At 47.3% G+C, this 16147-nt stretch overlaps 2 protein-coding genes and 1 non-coding gene across 3 annotated transcripts; 1 reads left to right on the top strand and 2 right to left on the bottom strand.

Moving 5' to 3' along the window:
- Window positions 1-2252: 2252 nt before the first annotated feature.
- On the bottom strand, window positions 2253-2711 carry BO88DRAFT_350541 (thioredoxin family protein; the record flags this gene model as incomplete). Its single annotated transcript, XM_025703503.1, has 2 exons — window positions 2253-2553; window positions 2683-2711. 2 exons carry the CDS (start codon window positions 2709-2711, stop codon window positions 2253-2255), a joined length of 330 nt encoding a protein of 109 aa, XP_025558516.1.
- A 1299-nt stretch (window positions 2712-4010) lies between these two features.
- On the bottom strand, window positions 4011-6999 carry BO88DRAFT_161119 (uncharacterized protein). Its single transcript, XM_025701599.1, has one exon. It carries the CDS (start codon window positions 6557-6559, stop codon window positions 4163-4165), a length of 2397 nt encoding a protein of 798 aa, XP_025558515.1. The 5' UTR covers window positions 6560-6999; the 3' UTR covers window positions 4011-4162.
- An 8994-nt stretch (window positions 7000-15993) lies between these two features.
- On the top strand, window positions 15994-16065 carry BO88DRAFT_t243. The gene has a single exon. It is a non-coding gene; the product is annotated as a tRNA-Met (tRNA).
- The last annotated feature ends 82 nt before the right edge of the window (window positions 16066-16147 follow it).

The raw sequence follows: 16147 nt of genomic DNA, 5'->3' as shown, positions 1-16147 counted from the left end.
TAGCTTGACTATTCTTGGTAGGCAACAACAATGTTAGTGTCACAGAATAAGCATTAATTGTTAGTGCCAACAATAGACCAAGGGAGTACGTACCACCTTATCAACAGCCGGGTTTGACACCTAGCTCATAGACCCATGAAACATACTTGTCGACACTATGCTCTTCCCGCCGATATAAATTCTTTCCTGGGAGTCAAATGAGATAATAATGCTTTTGATAAGAGCATCATCTATGCCACGTCCACTATAATTAGTTACTATCAACCGAATAGTGGTATATTGCTGTTCTCTGACGCCACGAATAGATATTGCGTGCTTAATGCTTATCATCTGGGGGTAAAACAAAGCTTCACGGAGGAATTACTCTACCTAAACTGATTTGGTACTCATCGAGATCTATCTGCAGCCACCTTCCTAAACAATCAAATTATATTGGACTCACGCATTTACTACCAAGCCTCATCAATTCCAATACACACCTTAATACTGATAGTTGAACTGCCACTACTGTTTTGCGAATCATGAACATAGCAATTTAGAAGATCTTGACGACTATCTCTTCCACCAGTGGGCACCCTGAAACTTGTAGATAAATTGGCTAGGCAAAGTAACAACACCTCTGCAACTTACGATCATAAAATAGACTAAGGGTAAAGTAGAAGATCATGCATCTCCCGTTGGAAATGAATCTGTGGTCACATTGATCACTTGTGGGTGAGCATCGATCGTATGCCCGTCCTTTGTCAAAGCTTACGGCCGAGACAGGAAATGTCTACACCGTGTGCAGCTACAATGCTGATATGCTACTACCTTTCTAGGAAAGACCCCTTCTCTCGTTTGGTCTAACAGAATATATACGACATATAGTATTGCGGCCCATTGGCACACATTCTAAGCATCCTCATCAGGTTGCGGCCCGCCAGCTATACTCACCAAAATCACCATTTGGACTAATTGGTATTCTCTATATATGTACCTATCCGGTCAGTATCTGTTCAATCCAATTTATTATCATATAGAATTCAAGTAGTATCTAACGCAGCATTCGTTTTGCTTCCTGATATCCAGAGCTGGCGGTAATACCAATCACGGAACAACAAGGAAAGTACTTACTTGAGCAACATAGTTGCCAATAGTCTACAAGGACTAACTAAGTACTTCAGATCCAAAGCTATTCAATTCGGGGAAAAGAGGAGTCTAGTAGTCTCACTTCAGATACATTGATACATCATAAAGCTGTCTCCAACTCCGGTCTGCCTGAATGAAGCATTTATCATCTCTCACCTGGTATGTCTGTCAAGTTGGCTATTATTAGAACAACAGAGGCGAATTCTAGAAAAGCTTAGGATGAATATCTGGCTTACATTGGAACTTAAACAGAAATGATCAAGCCAGAATATGAATGAGATGCTGCTAGTACTATATTATGCAGGAGTGGTATGACCTAATAGAGCTACTATGTGTGAAATACTACTAGTAGCTACTCTAGTGAATGTCTACGATATTTGGAATACTTGATGTTTATCTTTACATATGATTGCATGGAAAGCAGTTACGCTGTGGATGGTTTACCTGTTCAATACTATGTATCATATATATCATCCATTTAAGTACTACCACATCTAACTACTACACTTAAAGGGGGTAGTTCGCAAGGTTGGAGTTTCCTGGCCTATCGGCACCAAAATGGTAACATACTACTATACTAATTCAATATATAAAGGTCCAGCAGAAGGGGAAAGTCTTCCTATGAATGATTAATGATGCTTTGTCGAACAGAACAACTGGTGTAGTAGCATCTGTCTGCCTTATACTCACTTTATGGCGCTTGTGATAGGTACTGTGCAATAAATATATGGTGGGAGATGTACGACAGACTGGATGTATCTGGATTTGTTGAAGGTATGGTCATAAATGTATTGCTCGGAAAGACCTAGTCAAAAGTAGTGGGAGACTCTTATCATATTGTCGAGCGGTTTAGTTTGCTGGGATGTCTGATCAGAGTGTAAAGTGTCAGGCAAGCCTGATGTCATCTTACATTAGCGTATGAACCTGCATGGTACTTGAAGTCTTGAATCAACTGCTACTAGGGACCGGGAATGCGGTCATAACTACATCTACAACAGACATTACCATCGACTTGTATGGATCGTCTAGTGTGTGTGCGGGGTAAGAAGCCCATCAATTAGATTTCATCTGTAACTAGCATAACCATCAAGGTATCCCCTCATTATCGTCTATCAACGGGAAATTTATGCCAGCAGAGCCTGGATCTTCAGCTCCAGACCCTTGGGGTTGGCACCGGTGAGGTCGTCGAACTTCTGGCCGTTCTTGAAGAGCAGGAAAGTGGGCATGGCACGGATACCGAGCTCGGCAGCAACCTCGGACAGTTCGTCGACGTCGATCTTGTAGAACTTGGCGTCCTTGTAGGTGTTGCTGAATTCCTCGACCTTGGGGGAGATAGCCTTGCAAGGACCGCACCAGGTAGCGAAGCAGTCAACGACGACAGGGCCGGCGGACTCGCCAAGGACCTTCTCGTTGAATTCGGCCTTACTGCAAAGAGAGTTAAGTTAGTAAGCTCTCAGACAGGATGGAGGGGTGAGGTGTGGGGAGAGCGAGGGCGGGCATTATCAGAAGGCGCACGAGATGATGGAGTTCAGGAGAGGAAGGGATTGCACATACGACTTGATGTCTTGAACGTTGTGAGACATGTTGGAGGATGTGTGAGAGAAAGCGCGACGGCTGTGGATAAACGGAGTCGAACGGAGGAAAGAGGGCGCTACTGCGGTTCTAGTGGAAGACTGGATAGAGAATCTAGCGGAGGAGGAAGAGAGAAGGCGTCGGGAGGCCAGAGTGGATGGTTTAAAACTATGGGAAGGTTGAGACGATGATTAGCTCCGAATGAGGGGCAGCCCAGCAACGGAGGGGCACAAATCGAATTTGTAGTGGAGAGTTGAGTGGCTGACACACAACCCCGAACAGTGACGTTGCGCCGCCTTCTGACTAATCACTCGGGGCGTCGAAGCCTCTCGGTCACAGTCGAAGGCCAGGGTCGCTTCTGGGCAATATGGGCTTACCAAGAGACACCTCGTGAAAGACGAAGGCGGGATTGATTTGTCAGGCTAACAGCAGACATTCTGGCTGCAATTGAATAGTAAGTAATAAGTAATAGGCAATATATGGAATGATATAATCAACAGTAAATTACGGGCCGGTTGGGCAACTTGGTTGGTGGAAGAGAAAGGGGAAGGAGATGCACGAAACGGTGAAGGAAGAATCCAAAGGCAAATGACGTGCTCCCGTCGCTTATGAATCGCGACCAGTCTGGACAGGCGCTGTTGGCCTGAGGCAGCAGCAGCAACAGCCGCCATCGGCGAGTCTCGCCGATCACCTGATCCAAGGGCGGAATAACATGGCAGTATCGTTCATGGGTGAAGTTGGGGAGAGGATTAAAGAGTCAGTCATATCAAGTCGGGTAGTTTATTGTCTAGGGCGTGGGAAACTCCCTCTGGTGATATTTACAGGCAATGGGCAAGCGGTCTATGATGTCATCCATCTCGCGAAAGATAACGAGCCGCAAGACTCGAGCATATAGTACAGTCAAGACATTAAACAATAGCACGGGTGGTAATCGTAATAAGGAAAGGTGAACAGGTATAACTTGTGTCACAATATGTGCATTGAACTGAAGAACGAGAATGCTTCGAGTCTATCAAAAACGCGTAAGTGCCCGCGATCACCACAAGACAGTGATCGGGGCAAACTCATTCAAACTTCCGCTGATGTGGGGGTATCAACAAATTCGAAAACTAACAATGCCCACCAACAAGACAAGAGCACAGGCATGACCTGTGCTTGACCCGGTGAGAGCGTTGGAGAAATATAAGCATGGCTACATCCAGCGCCATGAACCCTGAGGAAATCCGCCGGGGAAGTGTGAGGGGAAGGTGAGGGGGGGGATCTGGAAGGAAAAGGAGCGACATAGGAAAGGTTTTAACGAGCGACTGGGGTATATACGGGAAATATTAGATAAAAGCACCATGTTGACATCAAAAATTCTCAACACGGGCAATTATTCCTCGTGGTAGCAAGGGCGTCACTAGGATCTACCTCGGTTGATCCAGGCAACGTTGCGCACAAGATTGTCCGCTGGCGACCGGGCTCAATTTGGGCGCCCATTTGCGTGGTTGTCAGACATTTCGAGCTCAAACTCGGCAGAATGCTCTTCGATGGGGCTGAACTCTTCTTCGGCACAGAACGACTGGACATTCTTCAGGAGTCCTTCGTTGGACTTTGGACGGATTGCTGGTGTCACAAGTACAGGTCGCCGGGCGATTTGATCATGCCAGGTCTCCTCGGCTTGCTCTGGTACGCTATCCATAGGCGTATCCTTGTCAGGCGACGCACCAGCTACATCAGGACCAGATTTGGGACTCTCATCCTGGTTGGTCCCAAATCTGACAAGAGGTTCGCTAACCGGGGCCTCATCTCCATGGGAGGATCCCTCACGGCCCTCTTCCATGATGTTTCGCGATGAACTGAGGCTGGTGCGCAGTGGATTGCTCGCCTTTTTCTGAGATATGCGGCGTAGAAACTGTCCAGACATCCATGACCCTTCGGAGTCAATCGATGCTAACGATTGGGACAAAGGAAGATTATCCGGGTCGCCTTCCCAGCTTTCGCCTGTCCAAGAATGGTGAGGATTTCTCGGGATGTCCTGTGGTTCTGATCCAGAACTGGGGATGGGATACTGGGTCCCCATGTTGATATCTGACATCTCGTCCTCTCTCTCGAACTCATCCAACACCTCTGGAATATCGGGTGATTGAAGCCGTGAGTCAGGTGGAGAAAGGGGCTCGTCACCGAAATGTTCGGTAAACTTAGACTGCGACCGCTTGATGGTACCTGACCCTAGGAATGTCCGAGGAGCAGCAACCAATGAAGGAGGTGGTCCAGACGATTGCGTCTGAACCTTGAAGAAAGATTCATGAGACGGATTCGAGTGCTCAGGGCTGCGTTCATGGAAACGTTCACGATAGCTGCGTTTAAGTCGCGAGCTTCCCCGTCTGAAAATGGAAGTAAGCGTATTAACACGTCCGCTACCGTGGTCAGACAAGCGCCGGTCTGAGTCAATGGTTCGCGAAATATCGGATGTGGATTCTCGGCCTATGCCATAGAGTTGCGAAGAAGTTGGGCTATACAGTTCACGCCTCGACGGCGAATGAGACAGACTGCTGCCGGACATGCCCATGTCTTGCGAGGGAGCAAAGCTGCGACGCATCACAAGCTTTGGTTCCCGAATGGAGCTATCGTCGATGTTACCAATGACATGCACACTATCAACGGACTCGTGGCCACGTCGATCTGTGTCTTTGGAAGCACCTCTCAGCCAAGATCCAGAAGTATTACCGCCCAGGAAGGCATTGGTTTCATTTGTCCGAGGGGCATATTCTTTTGACCGATCAGAGACAGCCCGGCTCTCCGCGCCCGGCCGACCACGTCGAGCTAAAGATGTGTCTTCAGCCTCGCTGGATGGTTCTTGGGGAACAACATCGGCTTCGGCTTCGGCTTCTGCTTGCCGTTGTTGTTCCGCAGCGCGTTCTAACTTCCGGTGGAGTCTGGCTTGATCTTCAAGTTGCTTCCTCTCCCTGCGCCGACGGTCCCTTTCGAGCAATTCCCTTAGGGCACCGGCATCCAGGTCGTCGGCTAGCTTGTCTACTCTCTTCTTAGAACGCGAGTGCTCGTTGTGTGTGGCATAGGCAGGGGTCTTATCCTTCCGAATTGAAGGCTCAGACGGTCTTTGACTCTTAGCTGTCGGTACCCGAGGAGTTTCCACATAGCGTATGACCGGACGAGGCGTCCATGCAGCAAAAGTGTTGACCTTGAACGTATAAGATTCGAAAATATCCGAGAGCGAGGATGCAGCGGAGTCACGCATAGAAAGGCTGGTATCAGAACAATGCCGGTCGGAGCGTCGACTCTGGGCCCCATTAGCCCGGCGTGTCTCAATGGAAAACCGCTCCGCGGGTAGCGGAGAGTGACGGCGAGGTATATCGATGGGAGCAGAAGCCAGCATCCGTATTTCCCGTTCCCTGGCAATCTCGTATGCCTTGCGCTTACTCAGCTTCTTCTTTAACACTGCCGGACCATTTTCGTTACGCTTGGATTTCAACAACGATGCAGAGCGAGACAAAGAGGGTTGTTCGTGGCTCATGGTGGAGTAAGTAGTGTAGGCGTCGGAATGCTGACCAGCTCGGGAGACCGGGGCCCGGTTTTCTTTGATTAGGGTCGGCTGCTCACTGTGTGACGTAGGTGGAGGGTACTGGACGACAGGGGAAGAAGTCGGATGAGAAGCATCGTGCAAGAAGCTCGGGACGACTTCAACAGGCTGGGCGTGTCTGTTCTTCTGACGTTTGGAGTGCTTGCGGGACAGTCTGCCGAGCTTGCCGTCATCGAAGCTGTGGCGAGGCTCTTGCGACGACTGGACATCCGCCACAGCAGGTGCATCCAGTTGGATTGTATGCCGCTTGTTCTTACGACCAAACGGCCATATCGCCATGGCGTCTGGTTGATGATACCTCGTCCCGTCTGACCAGTCAAACGTGGACACTGAAACTATCGAAGGTGACGTTGGACCGGGTGACTGGACTCATCAGGAAGGACCGGGGGGAAATGATTAGACACGCGACCAGCAGGCGAATCTAGAGCAAATAGCCAGGCACGGGGAACAGCCTGAAATAAACAAAGCACCAGAAAAACAGGGTGACAGAAGAAAGGAAGAGGAGGAACAATCCGAGGTAGTAGTTTGTCTGGAGATGGAGGCGAACCGAGACATGCAAAGCGGTGGGAAGGGACTAGGGTGCAGCGGAGCGTGTGGGTGGTTGTAAGTAGTAGTAAGTAGTGTGTGTGTGAGTGAGTAGGCAGTGGAAGTAGTAAGTGCAAGGATGATCCAGGCGCTGGTAATTGGCTACCTGAGTAGTGTAGGTATGGAGACCGGGGCGAGGATCAGAAGGGGTCGTAGCAGGTGACTATTGGTTTAGAACGAACGGGTAATCGTAGTCAGGAAAAGTAGTGGGAATTCGGTTTAGTAGCAATAGTGAGACCTGGAGCCACGCCACATGGGGTGGCGGAAAATCAGAGATACAGAGGGGGTGGAAATCTCGTTTTCCGGTCACAAACAAAACAAGGAGTTTAGAAAGGAGAAGAGAAACAGAAAGGAGTGGAAAAGAGGGGAAGGGGGGAGGAGGAGGAGGGGAGAAGAGGAAAAGCGAGAGAGAGACCCCGATGAGATGAGAAAGCGAGGAAGATGAAGAAAGGAGGAAAAAAGAGGGAGAAGAGGAGAAAGGGAGACAAGACGACGAAGATGTAGAGAAAGATGGTAAGTAACGAGCGAGACGAGACGAGCAAAGAAGGGTAAGCAAAGCAAGCAAGTACCAGGTGATGAGCCCAACGAGGAGCGACAAGCTGCCTATCTTTCGCAGTGGATTTTCCTACTTGACAGCCAGAAAAGAGAAAGCAAAGCAAAGCAAAGCAAATCAAAGCTATTCTGCCTACCTCCTAGTTTACCGACTAGTACCAACTTACTATGACTACTTTACCTACTACTACCTAGTACTTACCTACACAAAACGGTCCCAAGTCAAGAGCGAGGGACTGAGAGGGCCGAGACACAAACAAACCCGCCCGTTTCTGAACCAGGGGATCTCCTCGGTTGGTTAGTGGTTACACACCGTCGACCCTCCCCGGGGCCGGCCGTCACAGCAGAACCACTTGGAACCAGTCCCAAATAATCCACCACCGGGACGCTTGATTTTTGATTTTCTTCATTGAATTATTTTTTTCTGATTATTATCATGGATCAATTTATTATTATTATCATTATTATTATTTTTTATTGTCATTAACAGAAGGAGATTAGTTCATTACCAACTTACTTACCTCCTCCATACATACAGCTCTCGCTCTCTCTTTCTCCTACCTCCCTCTCTCCCTCTCTTTACGCTGCTGTTCAGGTGATGGATTAAATGCATCAACCCGTTCTTTCTAGCTGACCACCCCCTCCCCTCCCCTCCCCTTTCTTTGGCCTTACCCACCCAGCTGTTCCTTCGTCTAGTAGTACTAGTAGATAAAGATCCGACCCATTTTAGGGTCATTAAGAGGAGATAATGTCCAGCACATACCTGCAGATGCCGCCTCTCAACTCTCCAACGGTAACCCGTTTATTCTTTTTCTGTGTGGTGCTTATTTGGTACGTATCTAGCTAGTGCTAAACCAGGAAAGAGAGATCATAACCTGAATGGTAAGGAGAAAATGAACCACGGAAGACACAAAAATCGATTGTCGAAAAAATTTCTTCCAAATGTGGAGAAGAGACCACTAGTGGCACCTAAACTGCCAGATTGCAACCCAATCCGATTATTGTTACCAGAAACTAGGGGCAACTTCATTGGTACCTGCCTTAGGGACTGCCTAGCCAGTGAATGACCCATGGTATCTGCCGTACTCCACACTCCATACTTAGAAACCCACTAAACCACAGCAGCTCGTAATTTATCCGGATATTGTTACTGCACAACGCAGCCCACTTTACAACACACTCGGTATGTGCGAGCTCCGTCAGTACCACCTCAAAACAAGGCGCCAATCGATACAGCCTCAGCTCCTCCCGGGGAGAGCCTTTCGGGGCAGGAGGCAAGGCGTTTTCTCCCTTGAAGATCATATTATCTCCTAGAACACACCTAGGCAGATACTTGTTGTTCTCTGAGATCATTCTTTACTTAACTTCGTGAGATCTGCTAATTAAGACGAATTTTATAGCCAATGATGTCATGCTAAAGCTTACTATACTCTTCCACCAACACTCACAGATGAGATCTATGCAACCTGATCGGAATTGAGTTTATCGTGATAAGAGGAAGGAAGCTTCTCTGAGAATGTGTAGGCAGCTGCTCGTTAGCCTTTTCGGCCGATGCCAAGGAAGTCTCCTCTAGTTATCGAGGGCGCGCGCCTACTATGACATATATTCAATGAGCTCGACATGACCTGTAGAAGTGGTCACCACCGTGGAAAGTACCGTGCAATACCTTTTCAGACCTACCTACATGAGCCGGATGCACGCTCAATACCCCCGCTCATCTTACCGACGGCAATAACCGCTCCTCATTCACAAAGTACCCTGGAATACTGAGAGCATGCATGATTACTCCCCATGCCTACTTGGTGGCTTCGCAGTATCTAAGCGATCACACTTACAAAATACAGTAAGCAAGATGAAAGATTTTCATGTTCCGCGCCCCGGCCTTAGCTAAGCAGTTAGGCCCCATCCTCGCGACATGAGGAATGCTTAGAGGGGGCGAGATGACGGTCCAACGGGCTTCTTGGGGTGGGGAGACACCGTCCACAGGAGCCATAACCGCGATGCGAAAATCTTAGCTTGGCTTCAACCGAGTTGGTTAGAGCCGATATGACAATTTTACCAGCCGATACGATCAGAGATCCAGACCAGTGTAGTAGTTAAGTGGGTGACTCTGGCGGCTAGGGATTGGTACTTGACCACTGGTATCCGATAGGTATCTCTGCTGGTTGATCGTATGAAGTAATCCTACTCGGCAGTATCTTACTCATCTGCTACTACTTAACTAACTATCTCCATCGGTCGGACGTGGCTGACATTTCACTATTCTGCGCTCTTCCATCGCCTGAAAACCACTCTGACACATTTTAGTCAGGTACCGCCCACATCAAACAGGGGTGGACGGAGTACCACGATGGGAGTTCATGTTAAACTTCCCGCTCCCAGCCCATCCAATTTCCGCTGGCCACAAGCTAATAAATTGACAATTTTGACAGCCATTGACAGGTCGAGTATGCATTGGCCAAAGCGTGCAGCACCCATCACAATAACGTAAACCGCCCGTAACCCGTAACGGTCGAATCGCCATTGTCAGTTAGGGAGCTGCTGCTCGCAATTACAGTGGGCCTCTTTTTTTCCGACTAAAAAACCTTAGGGTCCAAAGGTTGAGAACTCCAAAGCATCAGATTCAGTGCGATGTCCGTCGATCACCGTGGTTTTGATCCGGTCTTATGTTCGAAATGAGAAAGTCGCAGGCCTGGACAGTATCGACCTGCGTCAGTGGCTCACTCTAGTCAGCTGCGATCAGACTGGGAGCGGTTCGACTCTCCCGAGTTTGAGTGACCTGAGTCATCACCACGCCGAACCCCGGCAACGGAAATAATCTCCTGTTGTTTACTTTGGTCCTTGCAGATTGCTTAGGCGGGCCCGACTCTCCCTAGATAGTAGTCCCTACAAAACAACTGAGAACAAGCGAGTTGGTGTCTAGCCCACTCGAGTCTTCAGTTGGTTCGTACTCGACCGGAAATGCCGAAGCCAGGCCCATGCGAGCCCACTTACGCGCGTGCTGCATTAGAGCTGGAAGAGCGCAGAGTAGTCGCGCAATTTTACTACTGACTTTGATACTGTCTGGTTACTACACAATGTTGCTGGCATCCTGTCAAGCTCCCGATTAAGGTAAACGTTAACGATCTCTCTCATCGTTACCTTTTTCGTGCTTAGAGCCTGTGATTGTCATGACATCTGCTGGCCCGGCGCATCATTGGACTACTAGTTACCGATACGCTCCTAGTAGTCTCAAGCTTGTCAATTTGTCTACTTCGTTACTTAGTCCATTTAGTTCGGACCATCACCCCCTCGCGATATACCCATAGGATTGAAGGGTCATCCAGCGCAAATCAGTGGACCAATGTTCCTGATTACTTAGAGACCCGGCTAGATCTCGGTGTGATGGGAGGCACGAGATGGGAGACTGAGACATTCCGTCTGACTAACATCCGCTGGAGCACACAAAGCAGCGGCTAGCTTTTCCTGCCTTGCATGTACGGAGGCGAGAGCAGGTGGCCGTCAACCCCTGTTAATGGGGTTTCACTCGGAGAGTTCAGCGTGGCTTAACTCTGTGTACAGCATTCGGGTAGGCAGGGAAAGGTAGCAAACTCTCCCAGTACCATGGTTTTAGGGCAGCTCTAATTAAACGCACAGGACGCCCAGAGTTTTCTTGGTATCAGTAGTCTGTTTTGTCTAGTCCCGGCGTCTCCCTCGTTCTAGATAGACAGATAACTACTACTCGTGCGCTCCGCTACCTATGCATGTCATGCTCCATCGGCCATATGGAGCATCCATATTGTGGGTTTTCGTAATCAGAATTCAGTCACTAGTAAATTATCACCGAACAGTTTCGGTGTGAACGCCCTTGTTGATAGGCGGATTAATTTCCCTTCTATGAGGGGGTGTGGGTCTTCCTAACATTAAGAAGCCGTTGTGTATCCAACCAATTTTGGTACCTGACTCCCCAACTTATTAGGATAGCCGGGTGCGTTATCCTTCGCATTTTGTGTTACCTGTTGAGCTACAGAGTATTTTGCAGAGCTGCCGAAGTGTCATAGGCAACGGAGTATATTAGTTGGGTGTGTATGAGTGAGGGGATACCATGCAGCAATGCGCTGCAATATAAATGTCCATTCCAGTACGCTGTGCTGCAGTGTGAATGGGCACTGCATTCAATACGTCCATGCACTCTGCACTCCATACAGAATAGTAATACTAGTACTTCATCCTTGCGTCGCAAATTCTTCTACTCTTTTCTGAAGTATATACATCCTACATATGCTTCTGCATATGCTTCTGTTGGATTGCCCTGGCGACAGTCTATACAACTCAACACACCGGCGTAGTACCTCCTACTACTTTCAGGAACCTTCTGCCCAATACTCATTATGCCAGTTCACACCTTCTATATGATGTCTAACTAGTCTACTCACACAAGAACACTACACGTCTTAGCTCCTTCCTATAATAGCTAATGTCACTAATGTGATTTCCCCGAACCGACCTCTGTCAACTGCTCCATGCTGCCTATTCGATATTTATATATAGAATCGAACAGGTGATGTTTTGCAGCATCAACCAAGCACCATCCATATAAGAAAACACACCCACTCATTCCAACACATGCACAACCGGAATGCCACGGAATCTACCACCGACTCAACAACAAAGCCATGATCAGACCATGAAAGACTGCAGCACACACCAATGTTTCGACCAGTGCAGTATCTAGACCACCAGCACGAGGCGCCTAGACCACGAAGCCAGCAATCAGATGCAACTACTACATCCTTAAAACGCACATCGCTAATATCAACCAGATCACAGACACCGATATGACATATCCGACTGTCAAGGCAACCAGACATTCGCATCTACATACATACATACATACATACATACATACATACATACATACATACACACAAACACACATACATGCTATAACGTCCAAGCATTAAACTCAAATTCAACTGCCAGCAATCCAACCAGTCCAGTCCACCTCCAACGGACGTTGAAAGAAAGAAAGAAGAAAAATCTTGTTTTGGTTCCCTTGGCACGGAGCTAACGTGAAGCCCGGGAGGTGTTGTAAGGCACCACGTCGGATTGAGCTGGCAGGCAGACAAAGTACTTACATTCTCTGTGTGCGTGCATGCATGCATGCATAAGTGATTTTCTACGACATCTGGCCACCAACTTACTACTATTTTTCCTATCATTCCATGATATTTTACTGTGTGGTTCGCATGCTTACTATACCCATCCACCACTACACCACCTAAGCAGGCAAATACCTACATTACATGTGGCATCACCAAAACGCATCGAGTCGGATGAGATGGTGGTCTTGGACTTGACTCAAGCTCGGTCATCGTTCCACACCAAAGCCCCCAAGTCCACCGAACTACGGATCAAAGTGAGACATGAAAAGAAGTCTAGATTCAACCAGACCCGTTTAGTCTCTAACGGACGTGCGCGCCACGTTGTTGGGAGGGGGACTGACTGACTCCATAAATCAAAAGTCTTGGACCCATTGCCCATGTCCGACGGCTTCCTGCGCCCAATGTAATCTCAATCAGTATCTGTCGTCGGGATAACACCGGAGTTTAGGCAGTTCATTTGGGAGATACGGTACAACGGGAATACTCTTGGTTTAGTACCAACGCCAAGATCCGAGATAAAAATAAAAAATTTGAGGAGCCATGGTACAGATCTGGATGGAAATGGGTAAAGTAAATGATGTCTAGGAAAGGATAGAGAAAAATGTAATTTAAGAGAGAGAAAAAAAAATAATCACTCCATCGTCCTGACCCATCCCGTTCATTCCACTGATCCTTGGGAGTTGGGACAGAGAGAAGATGATCGTGACATTAGAACCAGGAAGAGACACCCGCCCACTGATAAGCGTACATGATAATAGTCCAATAAAAGAAACAAAAATAACGTGGGAGGAAATTTCCTGCGGGTGCCGATAATAGATAGTAATACCCACCAACCATTCCGCGGTTGGGCGTTGAGCGGAATCCGTGGGAATTAATGGTAGTATGTAGTAGTATTCCAATTCACCACCAACACCAGTAGTAAGGCATAATATGGAATACGATGGTTCTAGCCATCGATCTGAGCAATCGTAGCACAGCGAGAATATACTATGAAACCCCAGTACCAATAACAATGATAATAACGACAGGCATCATCCAAATAATAAACAACCAGAACAACAATCAAAAACCACATCCAAAGTGATAAGTCGATAAATAAATAAATACATTCACACCCCATTCATATATCTTCATTTTATTTCATCTCATTTCCATTCAATACAAATAAAATAAATCATTACTGAGTAAACCTCTTCCTCAAGCGATTCGGCTCACGTTCCAGAACCCGATATCGACGAGTACTAACATGTCTCCTCAGAAACTTCTTTAACGACCAGGACTCATCGCGGTTTTTCTCCGCAGTTTGATTAGTAGTAGTATTGCTATTATTATTGTTGTTGTTGTTCGTAGTGTAGCCAGTTACATGGCCAAAGAAAGACGCTCGCCGTTTGTTGTAAGGTTCAGGATTACAACACAAATCCACATCCTCTTCTTGGTCTGCGTGGCGTCGCAGTGAGGTTGTCATTGACTCTGTGCTCATTTCTTCTCTCTCTCTTTTTTTTCTTATTTCTTCTTTCCGCACTGCGTGCAGGGTATGCGTGCTTGCACGCCGCGAGACTAATGAAATGGATGTGGTCCGTGGGCTTGTTTTCTTATTTGATGGACATACACAGTCACACACACACACCCCTGTACGCCACTAGATAGGTGGATAGATGGATAGATCAAATGGATATATTTTATCTGCCTGGTTTTTGGTTTGGGCAATAATAGATCTTAGGGTATAGCCTGGCTGACTGGCTGGCTGGTGGTGCCGCTGGGGCTGGCTGCGTGTGTATGATGTTGCCGGGGTCTTGTTGCGGATTTAGGCCGAGAGATGGAACAGGTAGACAGGCAACGAAGATTCTGAAGGCGGGGTTGGTTGGTTTGGTTCGTTCGATGGGATGAATGAATGAATGAATGGGTGATGAGTGGTGGATGATCGATCGGTTTGTTGCGGTTATGCAGGTATGGATCTGTCTTGTATATTGCTAAATTGGTCCAAGGGTTGTAGTTAAAGAACAGTTTGGCAAATCCGAGGATTATTTGTTTTGGACTGGCGTTAAGTTCCTAATTGGTAGGTAACTAGATACGTATCATGTACGAAGACGCAAAACGGCAACAAAGAGGACATATGTCAGTTTACGATTATCAGTAATACGAAGGAGACAGTCAGTAGGTTAGTTAGTCAAGCTGTTCGCAAGTGTGAGACTTTGGCTAACTACTAAGGAGCTACATTGGGAAACTTTCACTTGCGCGGGCACAGGCAGCATGGTTAGTCTGTCTACTGACTGCTCAGAGTGATTATTCCGGGTCCCTCGGAGGGGCGGCGGGAATGAAAGAGGGACTCGATCCATGGTTTGCCGACCCGGACGGAGAGCCAGTAGTGAAGCAGCATGGTGGATGATCCCAGTGTTAGGACCGGTATTTTGCGAGAAAAAGAAAAAAAGCACGTGTTTTTCTAATCGATTATTTACCCCACTATAGGTGACAGATGTGGTACGTCGCGATCGATTGTTCTGCTTCTAGAAGTGTTCATTTATCAATAGATGCTCTTATTTGTTTCTGGGGAATTTGTGATGGTATGATCCCCTAGTAATTAGTATGCTATGAGCATGGGGAGAGCCTGAAAGATCATAACGATCGATTGTTTAATTGCATGTCTTACAGCCGGCTGATTCGTCTCTTCGGAATTCGTTCGTATCCGATGGTATCATTAATTGATAAGCTTACAGGGATCCATCGGCTGACGTGGAAGAGCTCCAGTGAGGACGGCTTGGCTGAATGTTTGTCCGTTAGTCGCTCGCTACTGTTCACTGTCCTGAGTTATACACTCATACGGAAGAAGCTGAGATCCATGGTTCGATGAAGGACAAAAATAGTTGACATGGTATGTTCCGTAATTTCCTTTGCGATGGTAACGGAAGTTGGAGTTCGATGATCATGTTGATCTGTTGGGTTGTCAGTGTTGTGGGCCATGACAAAGATATACTATCGGACTCGGTTGGTTGCATCTCACCGCCAGGTTCAGTACTATATGATGACCGGATAAACGTATCAGGTTCATTGTTTGGCTTACACCGCCAGGTACTAGATGGGAAGTAAAAGGCCCTGCCTCTATCGATGTATTAGTTGATTCCGTCGAAATAAGATAGCTTGTTCCCTGTGAGCTTCTTTGAGATGCTGTAGTGGTTGGCAGTAGTATCAGGCCTAAGAGAGGAATATATGACTACTGTATTCTAATGTAGCAACCTTCCTATATACCTTCAGTTTCTGCATATCAGCAAGTTACTAGTGGGCAGTAATCTGACCAGACCTAGCGCGCTCATCTTGTGTCGCACAATATATACTATAGATCCTACCATATGCTTGACATTTTCTTTAAGGGCCTCGAGTAACTGAGATAAGCTTTGGTATATGATACTAAAACTAGCTAGGCATTAAAACAACCCAAGCATGTTAGCTCAGGGGAAGAGCGCCGGGCTCATAACCCGGAGGTCCCTGGATCGAAACCAGGACATGCTATCTGATTTTTTTTTTACATTTTTTCCCCCTATATGCTCCTCACTTTTGATGACCACTTTATTATTTTGATTTATAGTTCCCA

This window comes from Aspergillus vadensis (assembly GCF_003184925.1).
Source record: "Aspergillus vadensis CBS 113365 unplaced genomic scaffold BO88scaffold_29, whole genome shotgun sequence".
Classification (NCBI taxonomy): domain Eukaryota; kingdom Fungi; phylum Ascomycota; class Eurotiomycetes; order Eurotiales; family Aspergillaceae; genus Aspergillus; species Aspergillus vadensis.
The sequence above is the reverse complement of the archived record's forward strand: the minus strand, read 5'-3'. Positions and strand labels throughout refer to the sequence as shown.